The 20,062-nt window shown below is 41.6% G+C and overlaps 1 protein-coding gene across 3 annotated transcripts in view; it reads right to left on the reverse strand.

Moving 5' to 3' along the window:
* Positions 1–766: 766 nt before the first annotated feature.
* Positions 767–20,062, reverse strand: part of GLRA2 (glycine receptor alpha 2) — a 195,360-nt gene continuing 176,064 nt past the window's right edge. For all 3 annotated transcript variants that reach the window (XM_060137824.1, XM_060137825.1, XM_060137826.1), the window contains exon 9: positions 767–1,045. In XM_060137824.1, the coding sequence (XP_059993807.1) occupies positions 767–1,045 (279 nt within the window). The remainder of the gene's footprint in view (positions 1,046–20,062) is intronic.

Genomic DNA, 20,062 nt, shown 5'->3' on the forward strand with positions numbered 1-20,062 from the left:
TATTTTTAAGAGGACATACGGTCAAATCAATTTCACAATACACAATTCAAATCCCCAAATTACATCTAGGAAAGAAAAAGAGTATTAAAATGCACACCTACACGGACAGTAAAGTATAAACTTGTTCTTTGTGATTGGTATTTATTTTTTGTTGTCGTTTTCTCGATAAGTAGAAATTATTTATGACCCACAAAAAGATTCCTCAGGTGAAGCACTAATTACGGACATCGTAAAGAACGTAGCTCAGCAGGCTTGTTTTAAAAACGAGGCAGCATTTTCCTGAAAAAGTTTGGTCCTCAACTCACTATAGGCTAGTCACGATGGTCAGATGGTAAGCATTTTCCTTTTGTGTGTGTGTGCGCACGCATGTGTGTGCACGCACACGCGTGTGTTTAAGCTGTCTTTTCAGTACCAGAATTAGCCAAAACCAAACCAAACCAAACTGAACCAAAAGACAAATAGCTCTCAAGTACTTGACTTTGCATATCATGTCTATTTAATGCATCATCGGAAAGAGCAGTGCTAAAGACTGTGAAGGGAATTATGCTCACGTGATTCTGCAACACCGTAATTTTGTGCAAACATTTTCCTTCATTGCCCGGATAACTTATCTTTTTTCATGTAGGTGCCAGGAAACCCGCCCCCATGATCCTCCCTCCCCCCTCCCCCAGTCTTCTCCTCTGTCAAAGTGATGTAAAGACAATTTCACTGTGTATTTACAAGCACAACAGTTAGGCAAGAAGGTCCCAGGGTCTGAAGAGCACGTCTATTTCTTGTGGACATCTTCATGCCGAATGATCTTGTATGTGATCCAGTAAAAGACGTTGAAAATGAGGAAGGCCAATGGGAAGGCAGCTCGAGAAATCGTGTCAATCCTTTTTGCCCGGTCTACAAACTTCTTCTTGATGGCATCTGCATCTTTGGGGGGCTGTGGGAGCTGGCTGGCAGGTGTGGCCTTGACAGCCGTTCCATCCTTCACTTGAAGGCAGTGACCCATCCCGTAACCACTGAAATTAAAACGACTTTCACGAGTAACATCTTCTTCCTGGAAGAATAAAGACAGGGAAAGCACAGATAGGTTGTCAGTCAAATCAGATGGAAGGTGCTTAAAATTCTTCAGAAGTAAAAAGATAAATCACAGTTAACTGGTCGTGTGGAAGGCTTTCGGAATGGGGAGTTGTCTTTCAGGTTCAACTCAATTATTCATGGAACAGATACAGTTCATTAACTTTTCTGGCTGAGAAATTAAGTGTAAGAATAATGACTCCGTGGTCATTTTAATTAATTAACAAACAGAAATACCTACACTATACTCAGCACTGACTGACGTTCCCAAATTCTAGTTTATTGATCCACAGCTTTGAATAGACTGTTTTAAAGCTAAATCTCCAAATCCCAGTATTACACTCTAAATCTAAGAAGAAGACTGTTCATTCATTCACTCACTCATTCATTCATTCACCCATTCTTTCATTCAACAAAGCATTTACTGAATCTCTGCCCTGTACCTGGCCCTGAGCCAGGAACTTCTAGTATTGTGGCTCATTCATAGCCCAGTCCCTTCCATTAACATTGGCTTTAATGTTTGTGTTAGATCTAAGATTAACCCCTTAAATGTATAACTTTTCCTCTCCAGCCCTCTAGTTCATCTCAGTTATATAGCAGACATTAAATATTCAGTGTTTGGAGTTGAATATTTCTACCATGGTTAGTTTTTCTAGTGTCAACTTTTTACGTTGATTCTTTGGCTATTCATATCTACCATATGAACATACGTCGTTTTAGCTGATGTCAGTGGTTTTTTTGTGCTATTTCTACATGAATTAGATAAAAGACTGAAAAACTGTAACCTTATGGTGAAGAGCAAATACCCTACATAGAGACAAATGTATGGAATTTGGGTGCGTGGTTGGGTTGAAAAGATGGGATTGAAATGACCTGCTTAATAAAAATCTAGTTCTAAATAGCCATCGATTGAATCATCAGCTTCTGCAGCTAGATTACTGTTTTCTACAATACTGTGCCACCCCTTTGAAACACCAAAGACACTGCACTCTTTATCTTGCTAGAGAAGAATATTATATTAATTAATTGGTTATATTTTTCCAAAAGACAGTAAAATTTGGTATTAATTTTATTTCATCAATGTTTATTGCATGTCAGTTGTGCCTTCACACATATAAAAGATATACTGAATGAAGGACTTTTAAAAATTTTATTGGAGTATAGTTGGTTTACAATATTGTGTTGGTTTCAGTGTACAGCAAAGTGATTCAGTTATATGTATATTATCTATATGTCTATATTCTTTTTCAGATTCTTTTCCCTTATAGGTTATTACAAGATATTGAGTAGAGTTTCCTGTGCTCTACAGTAGGTCCTTGTTGGTTCTCTATCTTATATTTAGTACTGTGTGTATCTGTTAATCCCATCCTCCTAGTTCAACCCCCCCGCCCGCCACGTTTCCCCTTTGGTGACCGTAAGTTTGTTTTTGAAATCTGTGAGTCTGTTTCTGTTTTATAAATAAGTTCATTTGTATCATTTGAATGAAGGACTTTTAACATAATATTAATGTGAGATAGCCCAACTGTAATCCAAATGGTACAGCAAGGACAAATTTAGGTCAGGAAAATCAGGCCAAAGCTCTTCTAATAAAATAACTGTAAAACTACTCCTTTATAAAACCATCTTCCCAGTACTTTTATGTATATGAGATTGTCCTACACAAGTTGGTTCAGGATACTCTGTCTCATTTGTTAACAAAATGTAATAAGGATTTTTCATTCAACAATTAACTGTTGAGTGTTGAGTCTATGGCGAGCATTTTGCTAGATGCTGGGAGACAGTTGATGAAGTTGGACAAGAGCCCTACCTGCATGGAGCTTTCAGAACCCAGTGGAAGTGGCCAACCTAAAGGCATTCTCATATAGGGAAGCTGGCTAAGAAAACCCAGGCAGACATTAGAATACTTCCATGTACTCAGCTCTGTAAGCTCTGTAATGAAGACTTCAGCTGGACTCAGATTCAAAGAGTAAATCTGGTTTCTTTGTCTAAAATGGGAATGATATATTTTATGGGTGCAAAACTTTCAAATACATGAAATATTTAAAAATGTGGACTAAACAGATATATTAATCATTACAGCGTCGTTGGAAGACTTATTAGCAAGAATGTTGGAAGACTTATTAGCAAGAATGGAAGCACACAGGTCACTAGGAGGAGGGGACTTGTTAGTCACATGGGTTATAAGCAGTCTTATTCTTCCTGCCTATTACTAACTGGTAATTAGATCTTAACCAGTGTGTGAGAGAAGTAGAAACGGTGTGATTTGGTTTAGTTAGAAGATCCAGACTAGGAATTTGGCTGTTTGGGTTCTAGCCTGGCTCCACAGGTTATAAGCTGTGCTGATCTGAGGCAAGATATTTATTCTCTCGAGGGCTCAGAGACCTCATGCCAAACTGTTGAGTCTGGACTAGGTCTGTGGGTCTCAGCTTTGGCTGCTAGGGAAGCTGTACAAGTATATGTATGCTTGCCTCTCCTCCCAGCCTCTTCCAGATCAACAGAATCAGAATCTCTGGGAATGAGAGCTGAGAATCCATATTTTTTTAAAAATCCAGTGACTCTAATGCAAAAGGTTGGAAACCAGTGGCCTAGATCAGCTCTAATGTCCAGCTCTAACCTAGTCTATGTTATTAAGTCTAATATAACTTTTCAAGTGGAAACAATCCCTCAAAATACATTTCCCCTTATCTGCCTAAATTTACTGTGCTGTTTTTCCTTTCCATATCTGTAGAATCTTACAAATTGCTGTTCTCACCTCTATAAACACTTAGAAAGTCATGAATAAGTGTATAGTTCACTGCCTGAGTGAGATAAGATTCTTTTAAATTTCCTGGGTCCCTGAAGAAATAGAAAGAGTAGTTGGCTAGTAACCTGTTTTTAGCACATGAAACAAAAGGAAACCTAAATACACACATCCATGTTTCTTTTCAGACTGACTCATTCATTTAATTTCTGTGGTCTTTCTTCACATACTGTGAATGGACAGCTGAAGAGATTAACTCATTCATTAACTAGCAGAAGCAGAAGAGAATACCAGGTTAGGTTACTATTATGTCGTACATTGCCGTGCAAATTGTGGGCGCTTAATAAACGTTTGTTGAATAATGAACAAAGGGAATTTTAAGAGAGTTTCTCTCTGCTTGAAAATACTTTCACCATTCATTCAACAGTATTTCAAATTATGCTTCTGAGCATAGTTACAACTAATTAAATCAATTCTTTAAAATTCTCTACCACAAAAATAAATCTGTCACAGGTAGAATTTATCCATTTAATTTTTCATGTGCAGGAGATATGAATGCTAGTTTAAGGGTCTTCTTATTTACCATTATGATTCATTCAATGCATTTTAAATATAGAACCTTAAATTACCCACATCAAAGGGTATGGTCTTGATTCAGAAAACATAATTGCAACCAATTTGAATTTTTGTGTTATAATGAATGACTAATTGCCTTTGTAGCAGGTTCAGAATAAAAACGTTATGGTAATGTGGCAAGATTCCTACGTGAGGGCAAAGTGGAGATGAGCTTGAGTCATGGATAAACTGAAGCTAAAATAAAGAACAATCTGTAGGCACAGATTAGTTGAATGTATTCACAGGGACAGTTGGTGTAATCCTCTCAGTGAGGAAAGAATTGCAGGCATATATTCTCCATTTCTTCTAATTAGCCAGAAAACCAATTACTTAATTATTGCTACTGACCTGCCACCTTCAGTATCTTTGAGCAGTAAATACTTCTAGCTCACTCTGTTTTGTTTTTCACTGATTAAATTCCCACAGAAAATGAATCATCCAGTTGAAGTTTCAGTACATGCAATTTCTATATGCCACTTTGATAAAATCTCCTTAAACCCTGTCTGCTGTAAGTAGGAAGCACTGCCATGGTGCTATGCAATTCATTGGACACTTATCATCTTATTTTATCTTATCCATCAGTTTTACTTATTGTAAAATTCACCCATTCCTGTGTTTGGAATAACTCTTGTCTGGATGTGAAACTGAACCTAAAGCTCACCAGAATTGCATCGTACTGAATTGTTTAAGCAAATAATTTCAATATAATTAAAGAATATAGGATTTATACAATGAAAGATTTCAGTGGGACCCATATTTCCAATTTTTCTTTTATGTCCTAGAAAGGAGGAAATAAAAGGACTCCTATAAACTGGGGTAGGGGAAAACTCTTTCCATCCCATTTCTCACCCAGATTCTTTGATTGAATCTTTGCCCTTGAATCTTTGCCCTTCTACTGGAATAGGAAATGGCCCAGTTGGAACTGAAGTTTGCAGTGAGCTTCAGTCAATGCAAGGACATTATGGAGTCTCCAGCCCTCCTTAGGAAACAGTGTGAGTCCAAACACAAGTAGGTTTTTACCAAAAAAGTCCCCTGAGCAAATGAAGGCTGGGTGATGCTTAATGGTAGCCCTGCTTGGGCTTCCTAGCCTTGGGGAGGAGGGATGGCCTTGAGAAATTCTCAATTCTTTTTTTTTTTTTGCGGTACGAGGGCCTCTCACTGTTGTGGCCTCTCCTGTTACGGAGCACAGGCTCCGGACGCACAGACTCAGCGGCCATGGCTCACGGGCCCAGCCGCTACACGGCATGTGGGATCTTCCCGGACCGGGGCAAGAACCCGTGTCCCCTGCATCGGCAGGCAGACTCTCAACCACTGCGCCACCAGGGAAGCCCTGAAATTCTCAATTCTTATGGCCTCAGTTTTCTCCTCTGTATCATGGGGGCTTGGGAGTAGATATGAATAATAAATAGATATCATGTATTGATTATAATTATATACCATGCACTTAAAACCACAGTCAGTCCTATCACCAAACCATCCCTACAAATCAGATGGTTTCAGAGGAAATTGAGACAGAGAGAAGTTATGTGGCTTCCTGAAGTTATATTGCTAATAAATATTGAAGCTGAAATTCAAATCAGGTCTGTCAGATCTCCAAACTGTCTGATTCCAAAGACTCTGGAAGTCTTTGGTTTTTATGAATTTGTCCCTAGCAAGCCCCAAATGGCTTCCATTCAAGATTATGGAAGAAGAATCCCACTGAAATTTGTAGAACAACAGATCTGAAATAAAGTAAACCAAATATAACCCCTTGTTGCTTAATGGCATGTGGTGAAATAAATTAAAACTGTCACAGTGTCATTTTGGGGAAGACAGTGAATAGCATTTTTTCCAAAAGAAAAGCAAATCAGTGGATCATCTCTTTTCAGTGCAGGATATCATTATGATTGATTTTTGAAGAAGAATGAACTGCTGGTGTTCATTTCTTGAGTGCTTGTCATTTATGTATTCATAATGCCAACAAATGATTCCTTGAGTACCTATTATGTGCCAGGTGTGTGGTGAGGGTACAGCAGTGAACAAGGAGATGAAGTCTCTTCTTTTTTGGAGTTTACATTCTAGTGGGGAAAACAGTAAGAAGTAGAGTAATTATGTGACACACACACAACTACATATTTATACATATACACAGATAAGACACCCCACACATTTGCACATACACAAACACACACACACAGATAATGATGGAGGCTTTGAAGGAAAACAATCAAGGTAAGACCCTTAAGAGAGATGAGTGACAGAGAAGTGGATGTTTTAGATTGAGTGGTCAGAAGAGTCCCAAGGACATGCCAGGCACTGTGCCATTTGGCAGGAATCCAGTGGCGAGCAAGACAGATCAGACTCTTGCCTTCACGTGGTTCCCAACCTTGAGGTGAAGACAAACATTCATGGAAGCATCACATGAGCACGGAATTACTAGCTATGATAAGGGCTCTGAAGGGAAATTATAGGGTGTTAGGAGAGCGTATTAACGGGGGTCCAGGTCTAATCTGGCTGATAGGAGAAGCTTTTCCCTGGGGAAGTGATGTTTCGTTAGAGATCTGAAAAATGAGAGGCATTAAAGAGGGCACAGCAGAGTTGGGAGATGTCTGAGATAGGAAGGTTTGCTGCAATTGAGAGATGGTAGGATGGCTCGTGGAATGCAGAAGGAAAGTGGGGTGAGACACAGTTTCAGAAAAGACCAGGGGCTGGATCACATAGGACCCTGCAAACCGTGCTGTCGGTTTGGAGCTTTATCTTAAGAACCAAGGGAAGGAAAAGATGAATAAGACCTTGGGTTTGGGGGGGGTCATACAGAACCAAATACAGAATTATATGAGAGAGATTCTTGAGATATGTACAAAGGTTTATTGGAGCTCAGGTGGGCCTTGAAGCCTTTAGAGTTGGTGAGGGTATGGACGGTAATGCTGCTGAGATATACAAGGCAACATGCAAATCATCTATGATCCCCCTAACCTGGAAAAGACTCTGTAGCTACCTATTGGTGTTTAGAACTCATTTCCAACTTTCTTTTTTTATTATTATTTAAAATTTTTGCTTCCCAGTCATGTTAAAGAATAGGTAGACAGGGACTCTGGATTATGATAGCTGATTTCCACTAATGTCTTTACTCACCAAAGGATAAGCTCCTAGGAGTGTGCCCACCTCATCTCTGTAGTCCTCTTCCCTGGCACAGTGCTGGGCCTATGAGTTATTCAAAACCCGTGCTTGGCAAGATCCTCCTGATTCTGAGAACAGTCTCAGAAAGGACATGCTTCCTGGGGAAAGGGAGGGGACAGCGATTGTCTCCCAGCTGATTTCCCTTTCTTTGACACTTGCAGCCCTTTCTGCGGCCTCTGGATCAGTCTTGCCCAAAGAACTTCCATTCTATCCCTTTCACTGCAGACTCACTAGCCTTGGCATTGTAGAGGAGCAGAGGAAACACTGGGATAGAATCTAAAAGGCTCAGTCCCTCAACATTTTTGCTCTTCTATTTCCTCTTTAAAATGAAGAGATTAGCCATTTGGCCATTTTCTTAGTTTGAGTATAGGACTATAATGCTGGCTAGTATATTGCCTTGATACTAATCTCTAGCTGGTTGATATGTTTAAGACATTCTTCCCAACTGCAGACTAGACAGTATGCAGGTAAGGATCTTAAAGCCGCCTTCCTCCTGCTGCTCTCATGCCTTTGCTAGGGTTGGCCTTGTGGGCATGCATACTGTGCCCTCACTCGCCCCATTGCTTAGAAGGGTACTATACTTGGTTTAACGCTTTGCTGTAGCCATCTTGAAATTCATAATGATTTTTGAACAAGCACCCCACGTTTTCATTTTGCACTGGGTCCCACAGATTTTGAAGCCAGCCCTGCTTTCTGCTCCAGTGGAACTAAAGGAATGCCACTGGCCCATTGCTTTCATTCCTGGCTTAATACTTTTCAAGAGTTTCTCATCTCCTTAATGACCACTCCTAAGCTCCTTTGTGACATTCAAGGACCCCCTATGTCCTGTCTTATACCTGCTTCTCTAATGGGGTTTCATGGTCTTTGGCTTTATTCTTTGCATAGAATACTCCTCACCTCTCTTCACTTGGCGAGCTCCTGCATGTCCTTCAAAGCTCTACTCATCCCATTCAGGGTGCCTTTTCTCTACCCCTGAGCCTGGGCCTTGGGTTTCTCCTCAGCTCCTGTAGCACTGGGTCGCATGCCTCCATAATGGAACCTGCTGTCATCATAGTTTACATGTCGGCCTCTTTTATGTGACCTGCAAGTGGAAGGACCCACTTTTGCATATCTTGATCGCCCCAGTACCTAGAACAATATTTGGCTAAAGCTGCCTATGTTGAATATTATATATAAGGTAAATGCTTCTTAAATGAATGTTGGAAAAAAGTCTTCTGTGATATGAAAAATGATTTCCTAGCTTATTTATTTTATGGTTTATTTTTGCATATTGAACTTATATAAAGTTAGGGCAAACCTAAGCTCAGCAGTGCCACTCAAGAAGTGAGGTATTTATGATCTATATTTGAAACACTGTCCATTTTGTCTGGCCCAGTGTTAAGCTAGTGAGCAGCCCAGAGAGTGTGAAAATATGTAAGACCCATCTTATTAACAATCTTAGCAAAAAATACATGCTTCTTTGCAAAAAAAATAAATAGAAGAGACAAAGACTCCAGAATACAGAGAAATAGTTTTTCATTTATGCATCTATTTGCAAATCAAAATAATAAAGCTAGGTAAATGACAAGCCAGTATGTATTATATACTTGCAAGTATTTCACCAAATAAATGAGACCTTATCAGTTATTACCCATAGCAAAGACTAAGGAGTATTTGCATAATATTAAGGGTATTTGAATTCATATGCCATCCATTTGGGTTTGGTGAAGAGAGTAAAATTCCTATAAATCTACGGTCATCACCAAATATCAGTTTTAAGTCTTGAAATTTTAATTATTGGAACATTTTTCTTCACAAATCTCTTAAAACACATGAATACCTGCACTATGGTGCTGTGCACAATGTACACAAAATCATTACACAAAATCTCCTTCACGAAATCTCTTTCATTGCCTCAATCACACATGTTATTTTTACAAGCCTCTCTGTGTATATAAAAAGAAAAAAGCGGGCTTCCCTGGTGGCGCAGTGGTTGAGAATCCACCTGCTGATGCAGGGGACACGGGTTCGTGCCCCGGTTCGGGAAGATCCCGAATGCCGCGGAGCGGCTGGGTCCGTGAGCCATGGCCGCTGAACCTGCGCGTCCGGAGCCTGTGCTCCACAACGGGAGAGGCCGCAACAGTGAGAGGCCCGCGTACCACAAAAAAAAAAAGAAAAAGAGGGGGCTTCCCTGGTGGCGCAGTGGTTGAGAGTCCGCCTGCCGATGCAGGGGACACGGGTTCGTGCCCCGGCCTGGGAGGATCCCACATGCCGCGGAGCGGCTCGGCCCGTGAGCCATGGCCGCTGAGCCTGCGCGTCCGGAGCCTGTGCTCCACAAAGGGAGAGGCCACAACAGTGAGAGGCCCGTGTACCACAAAAAAAAAAAAGAAAAAGAAAAAAGCCAGCAAGGTTTCTTATTCGGGCCAAAGCTCACCTCCAATAACAGGCAGAAGATATGCGGGCAAGAGAGGACAAACAGAACTCAGCTGTGGTGTGAACTGGGGTTCCAAAACTGCTGTTGCCCCAACCCGCAAATGCCTTGCAGGGATTGGGGCATTGGGAATTGAGTTGGGCTAAGACTCCTAGTTATCCATGAAAACCCATCTTTCTTTCTTCTTCCACTGGTGGGTCTTTCTTGAGCTCCAAGTTGCTTAACTATGGCACTGTTGACATTTGGGACCAGGTAATTATTTTTGTGGTAGGGAACAATGTTGTATATTTTAGGATATTTAGCAGCGTCCCTGGCCTCTACCCACTAGAAGCAAGTAACACACACTTCCCCCACAGTCGTGACCATGAAAAGTGTCTCCAGACATTGCCAGATGTCTCTCGCCTGTACTTAAGAAGCCCTGCTTTAGCTGCTCACCTATGTGCGCCTGGGGAGGCTGTATTTTCTAGCGTCCCCTGCACCTGTGTGGGACCATGCGACACATCTAGTACCAGGAAGTCTAACCAGCTCAATCTGCAAACCAGAATCTAGGCACCTCTTACCAGAGCCTCCACTCCATGCTGAGCTGAGCTACCTGACAGTGGCGTATCGGAACCATTTCCACCAGAATTATAGTGATCACCTTCTACCTAATCCCCTGGCTTCTTGACCCTCCCTCCCAACAAGAAGGTCTCTTCTCAATCCAGCAACTAGAGGGATCCTGTTAAAATGTGAGTCAGGTCAGATCTTCATGAGCTCGAACCTCCACCGGCTCTCACCTCAGTAAACTCCAAGTCCTTGTGATGTCCCCCCTTTACCTCTCAGAGCCCAGCCCTTGCTGCTTTCCCTCTAGCCCAGGTGTCAGCAAACACTTTCTGTAAAGGGCCAGGTAGGAAATATCTTAGACATCATGGGCCATCCTGAAGTATAGGTCCCTTTAATGCGTATTTTGAATCTAATTTCCTAAAGTGAACTATGTACTTCACTCTATTTTGGACCACACCTCACCTGCAGCACCCTATTTTTTAATAGACTGGAAGTAATTATCTAAAAATAATTGTTTGATTTTTGGCTCAAAATCTGTAAAGCAGAAATGTTTTCACTTAATGTCAGCTGCAGTCTTAGAGAGTAGTTCAGAAATCAGTTACATGGTTGTGATATTTCGATGCCCAGAGGGAAGCAGTGCCTTGCAGATGGAAATTCTTTCCTAGTAGTCCCTGTCAAATCTGGTCTGGCCAGAATGCTCAGAAGACACACTAAATTCTAAGAAGCGTGAAGGTGAACACCTTCCATCTGGAGTATGAGCTGTTCGATGATTAGCGTAGTCTGCCATCTGTTCAGGGTACAAACAAAGTGAATGTTGAGACTGTCTACACAGTGCAGACTGGAGGGGACAGGTGGTCAGAGGGTGAGCCCACTGCCGAACTAAAAGGCGTAACAGCGGCGGCAGCAGCGTGTCATGTCAGGCATTCACTTGCTTTCTAACGTGGATGGCTGTGACTGCCAACTTCTTCAGACCATGATCATGCTTTGATCTCTATATATAACATACACACTTGGTGTCAAAAAGTGGTTACTGTGTGAGATGATCTGTTGCTCACCTGGCACTTCCAGTCCTGTAGACGTGCCTGCCTACGGCTGGGAAGAACTACATTTTCCAGAATTCCCTCCTTGATTAGTTCCAGGTGTGGGTTTGCCGGTGAGAGGAATTTGGGAGATTTGGAAGGTAGAAGGGAAGGAGAGGCCATTATTTTGGGGAGTCTTTGGGAGGCAGATGCGGCTGCTCTGTTAGACACAGCGGCATTACAGACCTTTCTGTGGGCTCCCATTTTATGATTCCACTTTGGAGGCCAGATATGGTAGCTTCTCAGATTTTCCTGTCAATACCTGCTTTTCCCCCCAGAGCTTCAACTTAAAGTTCTTTCCTCTGACTATAGCCTTCCAGACCTTCCTTCCCCCAGTTACTCTCATATTTATATAAACCGTAATTTCTATAAGAAACGCCTTATCCTAGTAGTGTGTGTAGTGTCTCTGTTTTCCTGACTAAACCCATCCAGATACAGATACACAGGTAATCCAGGCTTACAAGTACAAAACAGCATCTTGATGCAAGTTACTGTAGTTTTCTTCAATTAAGACTTATTGAGCATCATAATGTACCAAGCATTAGAAAGAAATAAGGGCACAAAAGACAGAGCCCTGCCCTTGAAGTCAGTGTGGGATTGGTGGAGGGGGCCTAGAACATGTGGACCAGTGGCTCTCAACCAAGAGTGATTTTGCCCCCCAGGGGACATGGGGCAACGTCTGGAGACATTTTGGGTTGTCACAATGGGGCAGAGGGTGCTATTGGCAACTAGTCGGTAGAGGCCAGGACACTGCTAAACATCCTACAATACGCAGGACGGCACCCCACAGCAAAGCGTGGATTATCTAGCTTCAAATGTCAATAATGCTGAGGTTGGGAAACCCTGATACAGACAGATGACTCCAGTATAATGTGATATCTGCTATGATAAAGGAATGTACAGGCCATGGGATACTATGGAAGAGGTGATGTTAGGCTAGAGTCATTAAAGGAAAGTTAGATGGTACTTTTTTCTGTAATAATACCATGGAATGCACTGCTTCTGGAAGAATACATGAATATTACAGATATGTTACAGAAAAGCGAATGTAAAGGCAGCCTCGTTTGGTTCACTGAGCCTGCTTTTTAGTGCAACTATAGAGCAGCTCAAGGACACTTGTCTGTGCCATTTGGCCAGGTGTTAGTATCTTTTAATCTTCCTGTATCTTAATCAGGGAGCATTTGTTACAAAGGACAGAAACCTGCTCATGACAGCTTAAATGGGGGAATTTCTTTAGGAAATTACTATAAAAATATTGTAAGAACATCTCTTGAGTCACCAAGGGTAGAGAAGCAGTGCCCTGTAAGGGTAAGAAGGCTGGGTTCTAGATCCAGAACTCCTGGTGTCCAGTCTTGTCTCTGTCACTAACCAGTGTGGGAGCTGGATAAGTCACTCAGATCTCTACGTGCCTCAGTCTCCTCTGCAGTAAAAAAAGAGAACAACGGCGTCTTCCTTTTAGGGATTTTGAAAGGGTTCAGTGAGCTAATGCACACTGAGGGCTTGTATCAGTGCCGGTATATAGTATGTACTCAGTAAATGTTAGCAACGATGATGATATTGATGGTGGTGTAAGCAGGGCTACCAGTCCAGGGACTCCAATAAGCAAGTCAGCAAACGAGATTATTCACCATCTCTCAGGGCTGTGATTCTCCCCCATTTCTGCTTTTCTCCTTTCAGCTTCCTTTACTTGTGCATATTTCAACTGGGCCACCCCAACCTCAACCCTATGGGAACCTTTTCAACTCAGGTCCTTACTGCCATTAGAGCTTACTAATTAGAGCACTCTTCATTCAGATTCTTGAAAGAGAATGTCACTGATATCCCAGTTTATGGACTGTTGTACTTGAGTCATCGGATAGGAAAAAGGGTAGGAGATACAAACAGGACAGCTTGAGTGCAGGGTAGGGGGCAAGGGAACCCTTCCAGGGTGCTGAGTGTTCCTGAAAGCCTACCACACGAGGAACCATAGAAGGAACAAGAGAGGCTGGCCTTGAAAACAGATAAGCGTGGCTCATATAACAGGTGTTTTCAGAAGCGGGAAGAGCATCTGTACTAATGATTCCAAGGTTGCTGATCAAAAACAATTGGTTGACGTTACAGGGAGACAGAATTCAACTCAACATGCGAAAGAACTTTAAACAACTCTGCCTGAACGTGGAGCACAACATCTTGGAAGGTAACGAATTCCTTGTTGCTGGAGATATTCAAGTGTTTGATCATTTCTTGGAGATGTTTGCTATTGATGTAACATGCGGGTTAGTGGCCAAGATAACCATTTATGTACTTTCTAATTGTGGGAGTCTCTGGTTGGGTATGAAAATTGGTAAGGTAAGAAGTCCAGGAGGGAAAACCAAATTGAAGGTGCTGACCCAAGTGAAGGAAAGATGTATTTAGTAAGCTGTGCCCTGCTATGACCCTCCTTGACCTCCTGGAGTTTCTGATCACTTTGATCCCATTTTGAGAAATCCTGCTCTAATGTGATCAACCCACAGCAACAGTTTGGTTCAGGTGTATTTTCTCTTTTGATTATTTTTGACTCGCACACTATTTTATGTCCTCATTTCTAAGGGTTTCATTTAAGCAGCAAGTCCCTTGCTGCTGTTATAATGTTGAAGAAGATTCTAATATAGAATATATAAAATATATAATACAGAATAATTTTAAAAACCACAAATAGTAATGTGCAACCTCATATTATGTAAACTAGGCACAGAATGGATGTATTTTTAGAGGTCTACACAACATGTTTGTGGAGGCCTGTCTTTATGATAGCCACTTTTGACAGCCTAGAGGCTCCACGCCATAATAGTACCCTTCCAAATAGCCACTTCTTTCTTTCTCCTCTTCTCTCCCACTGCTCAGTTTCTGCTGAAAGGAGCTCAGAGGGAGAGGAGTAGATGCTGTTGGCTGTCAAAGGTTGGCGAGCTGTTCATTTCTGCAGGGAGCTCAATAAACTCAAGAACTGAGAACTCAGTCCACAGGATTGGATCTATATTTGGTCTTGCCCTTGATCCCTTCCTCCCAACTTTGAAAAGATAGGTTAACATCATGATGAAGTCACCCAGGTGTGACTTGGAGAAGGCTTAGGAGGGTTGACAGAGGGGCAGTGAGGCGTATCCTGAGGAAAGAGATGTCCCCGGGCCATTACTTCATTGCTTTCTGCAGTTGCAGAACAAACACGTTTTCTCCAGGTGAAAAACTATAAACCTGCTTTCTCTGGCCGATCGTTATTTCTTTTGGAATTTGAATGATCCTGATAAGCTAGGTCTTCTCTGTTGAGTGTGGCTGGACTGTAGGTTCTGTTTTAAAGTTAACAGCAGACGAACACTGTAAACCATGAGGAGGCACTTTTCCTGTTGCTTCTTCCAAGGACATTGAGAGCAGCAAAGTGAACCAGAAGCACAACCTGTGCTCCATCCTTCTGGATTATCATTTAGTTCTGCAGATCATCTATGCCCCAGCTCTCTTCTACCTTCCCTGCAACCACTTGTTCACTAGTACTTCAACTATAGCTTCTTATAGGCAACTCTTGCAAAAAAAAAAATTAGGAAAAGGAAAATGGGAAAGAATGGAAGGGTTTTTTTTGTTTTGTTTTGTTTTCCTTTTCCTTTTTCTTTTCGTTTTTCTTTTTATCTGTACTGCATTTCCAAGATCTCCCCTCCTCTCTGCTTCATTACTATGGTTACCAGATTTAAGATTTCAGACAGAAAGTTGTCTGCAGGCCCAGAGGGAAGATTGATTGCAGTAAACCCAGAAGACAGAGATGGGGCACAATTCGAAAATAATACCGGGATCTGTTGATCTAATTGTCAACCAGTCGAGTTTCTAATTAAGAGAGTGTGCGTGAAGGTATGTAGCACAGGACATGTGCTAGGCCCTGCCACTTCCTACCGAGCCCTAGACTCTACATGTATACAGCTTTTGTTTGATTTTAGCAATAAGGTAGCAGTAAATGCTTCCAAGTCCTCTAGAGCTTCACAGGAGAAGCAACTTTCTGTTACAAGAAATAAGCTTCAGTGGTCAAGGATTCCGAATTCACTTTTCTGGTTATCCATGAACTGATCATTTGCCTCCGGAATAAACATGCAGGTCCTCCTGGCACAGATTGCCAGCCCCTTTATCATCAGGCCGTAACAGACTGTTCGAGTTTCATTTTCCATCATTTCTCATGACATAACCTATGCTTTAGAAACTCTGTTCTCTCAGTGGCCCAAACTTCTCCACATCTCTAGGCCTTTCCATGTCCTGTTCTTCGTGTCTAGCGATTCTCTTTGACTTGTCTGCCTGCTGAATGACAAGTCAATCTTCCGTCCTTAGCTCACCTCTGTGTAGCAGTAGCCATGCCCTTTTCCTATCCTCTCCTAAATGCTTGCCTTTATTAGGTTGGAGTTGAATACTATAGTTGTGAGTCTCTTGTGCATTAAACAGTGGGCGATGAAATTAGTCAAAATAATACATAGGATCGTTTTCAAGAGTCAGAGGACATTGTACATGAGTGTGAGGAGACACGTTTACATCAAGAGCTCTATTATACTATTCCAGGTAGCTGTCCATCCCTTTCCCCACAGATTTGTTGTGTGTTGGGCTAGAAGTCAGATGCCAGTGGGCTGGATCCTTAGGAAGACACAGCTCTGTATGTTTAACTGCCTCGTATAAGAAATGGCATGACTTCTGATGACTTAGTGCTGGCTGGTTTCCCACCTTCAGGCCACTGAGCTATGAGCCCCGAGTAGAAACCCACAATTCATTCAACATTTCTCAGGTACCTAGTATGTACCAGACAATGTGACGGGCTCTTCAGATTGAAAGATGAGTAATAGCCTTTGCTGGTTAGATTTCTGATGACATTTTCCTGCAGGTTTTTTTTTTTAAAAACAGACGAAGGGAAGAGAAAGGAAATATTTGATGAGTGTTGGCTGTGTGCAAGGCACCATGGTTCACATGCATAATCTTGCTTCCTCCTAATAGTAACCCCATGACAAAGGGTTTATTAGACCCTTTTTACAGATGAAGAAACTAAGACCCGGAGTATAAGACCACAGCTCCACATCACTCAGCAGATATAGTACCAGCCAGGATTTTAATTCAGCCAGCTGGACGCCTGCCTGGCCAAAGCTCATTTCACTATGCCATGATTGTCTCCTATCTCTTTATTTTTATGATTTTAAGAGAAGAGGTGTATATTTTTAAACAGGACAGGAATTCTATGGCAGAATTATTCTAGAAAAGTGTGCTATAATGAAACATGTTGAGGGGATAGTTGGCTGGTACGAAAAAATCTGGCTTTATGAAAGAGATTTTTATAAGTTTTTTTTTCATCAATCTGTCCTCAAAGACTGGAAGTGTGAAAGAGCGTTTGTTGATACTATGATGAATTAAGTCATCTACGGTCTGGCAGCCAGGAACTGGCTGTCTGTACGACATTTAGCAAACCTCAGAAACTCCCTATGGAGATACCACAGCCAGACTCTCTTAATTCGAAGCATTTTGTTCTTTCCAGAAGTCGTATGACTATTTAGAACAACTGTTTTACTATCATACAGGCGTGCGCAGTTCAATCCTGTTCACCACAGAGAAACTCCTCACCCTGGCATGGATTCTATTGGGTGGCATTTCACATGGTCTCCTCCTCGCTCGTGTGAACACAGAGCTTAGAGAGGGCACCTTCTCAGTTATGGGAAAAGGTGTTGTGTAGGTTCCCGTTTGGCTCTCAATACCAGGTGATAATCCTAGGCCACTGAATAGCTAGAGCTGCTCTTCTTAGGAAAAACAAAACCAACTGACAATAAGCAACACAGGATTAAATTATTCCGTATGACTGAAATCTTTCATAATTAAAAATAAATAAAATTACTGAAAAAGAGAGCAGTCATAGTGATGAACTTAGCATTTCTCATCCCATGAAAATTAATTTTATTTAGCGCCTTGGGGCATTTTCCTATGCCTTAATAGCACGCCTTATTTTAGACTGTGCATACTGCAATATGTGTACATTAAAAAAATGGACTGTTTTGCAAGATGTTCTAGAGCAGCATTTCTCAAGCTTCAATGTGCTTGTGAATCCCCTGGCGAACCCTGTTATAATGCAGATTCTGATGCAGTAGGTCTGGGGTGGGGCCTGAGAGTCTGCATCTCTAACCCGCTCCAGGTGATGCCTGTGCTGCTGGCCAACAGGTGCATTTTAAGAAGCAAGGATCTAGCAAAGTAGTTCTCAAACTTGGCTACACCTTGGAATCAGCTGGTAAAGATTAAAAAAAAATCAAGATGTTTTGATTCCCACCCCCCACAAAGATTGCCTTAATTGGTCTGGGGTGTGGTCTGGGCATGCGGAAATCTTCAAAAACTCCCAGGTGACTATACTGTGTAGCCAGGATTGAGAACCTTGCTCTACTGCATTATCTTGTCTCTAGAAAATGTGAGGACTCATTTCTGATGCGACTTTTGTTGCTTTTGAATAAATCCAACAGCAGACAGAGTGCAATGAAGTGGGAACATTCAATAACTTAACCTCCTCATGTTTATACTTGTGTCAACTTCTTGAAAAGCAATTAAATTATGTGCCAACAAAGTTCATACTCTTGTTACCAGGACAAAGAACCATATTTTGGATCCCCTTTTTTTACTATCTGGTATAAATAGAAGCTTATATAGAATAAAAAGCTAACTTACTAAAGAGGAAATTCCTAATTAAAAGGTTTTTCTGGCTCTTCTTTTGGGTTGTATCAGTTCTAATTATTTACTCCTCACCTGAGTAGTATCTTTGTAAGCAGATTGTAATTATGAAGCTAAACTTTTTTTTTCTCTCAAAAGCCTCAGCCCTCTGTGTGTCTCTGTCCCTGAGATCAGGGTTTCTTCATCTTGGTACTGTTGACGTTTGGACCAGATGGTTCTTTGCCGTGAGTGCTGTGTCCTGTGCTTTGTAGGGTGCTTAGCAGAATCCTGGCCTCTACCCACTTAATGTCAGTGTCACGTAGTCTCTCCCCCTCACCCCCACCAGAATGCCTCCAGACATTGCCAGTGTTCCCTGGGGCAGGGGAGAGCTAGCCTCTGCTTGAGAACCACTGCTTTAGATCAAAGGACGTTTCCATGTCACTGACTCTCGCTTTCACCCTGAACGTCTCAGTGTGGGAAGCTCTCCAGGTTCATCTATTGCAAATGAGAGGTATACTATCAGCAAGATAGGACGAGACCATTTTCTGGTGAGCATTGAACGTCAACTTCAAGAGTGGAATTTTCATTACCTATGAAATAGAATATCTAATTCTATTTTATTTATTCACAATAACACGATGATATTAGAATACCCTACACTTAACATTCCAAGACGAAATGAAGTTTACAAGTGCCACTTCCTCCTTGGGAACAGCCCCTCCTCGTCAGCTGGGAGTATTTTCCCTTCCTAGGAATTGCCACGACTCCGACTATATTATCGTTCTTAACATTCTCTATTCCATATTAGAAAAATTTTGCATTTAATTTGTTTTCTTATTGATCTCTGAAGCTGCATGGAGCCAGTTTCAAGCAGTTTTCATAGCCTCACTCTCCGTAACTAAAACATAACTCTGTACAAAGCAAGCATTATAAAAAATATTTGTTAATCAAATGAATTCTAGGGCTGTCCAGCAGCTTAGAGCGAAAACTAAGAAAACGGCCCATTTCTTTATAACCGCTTCAGCGCAAAGCCAGGATCATTTATTTTGTAAATGGTTGCTCTTGCTTTTGATGACCATTCATCAGTCAGATGGGAAGTAACTCCAGCTTCACTTAAGCGTTTTGTCCTCAGGTGAGTTTATTACAAACAAGAATACTATTGAGAGAAGACAAATTAATATTGTGATTAGTAAACCCACATCTCTTTAATTTAATGTCAGAGAGGCACCAGCCTTCTCATTTAGTTTGATCTTTTTATAAGAATCCAGTTCTGTTGAAATAACTACAGCTTGCATCATCGTGAAGAATTCTACAGCAATTAAGAGCTATCCAGTCAAAGGAGAAGGTTTAAGATATCTGCCATCAGTCTTAGACAGTAACAGAGCTGAAGGCACAGGCTTAGATTTCCGGGACATAAAGAGATAGAATTGTATCACTGAAACCTGTCAAGTTGTTTGGAAAATCCAGTAGCACGAACATATTTTAGCATTTCCGACTGTAGGTTGCAATAGATGGAATGCAGTTGTTTATGTGTAATTTGAAGAAACCACTATTTTGCCACTCGCTGCTCTTTCTAGATCCTTAGCCCTCTGTTTTCACACTTCGGGCACAAAAGGTACTCCAGGATCTGTTTGGTATTTGGTGAGGAGGCAGAGGACGGGATTAAATGGGACCGTGATTGTCATCAGTCCTCTGCCCAGGAGGCGTTGCTTTTGTTCTCTGCAAAGCAACCCTGAGACAAGGTATTTGTGTGCAAGTGGTTTATTTGGAAGGTAGCATTGGCGGGAAGTGGGACAGGAC

The sequence above is a fragment of the Lagenorhynchus albirostris genome, chromosome X (genome assembly GCF_949774975.1).
Source record: "Lagenorhynchus albirostris chromosome X, mLagAlb1.1, whole genome shotgun sequence".
In the NCBI taxonomy this organism is placed as follows: domain Eukaryota; kingdom Metazoa; phylum Chordata; class Mammalia; order Artiodactyla; family Delphinidae; genus Lagenorhynchus; species Lagenorhynchus albirostris.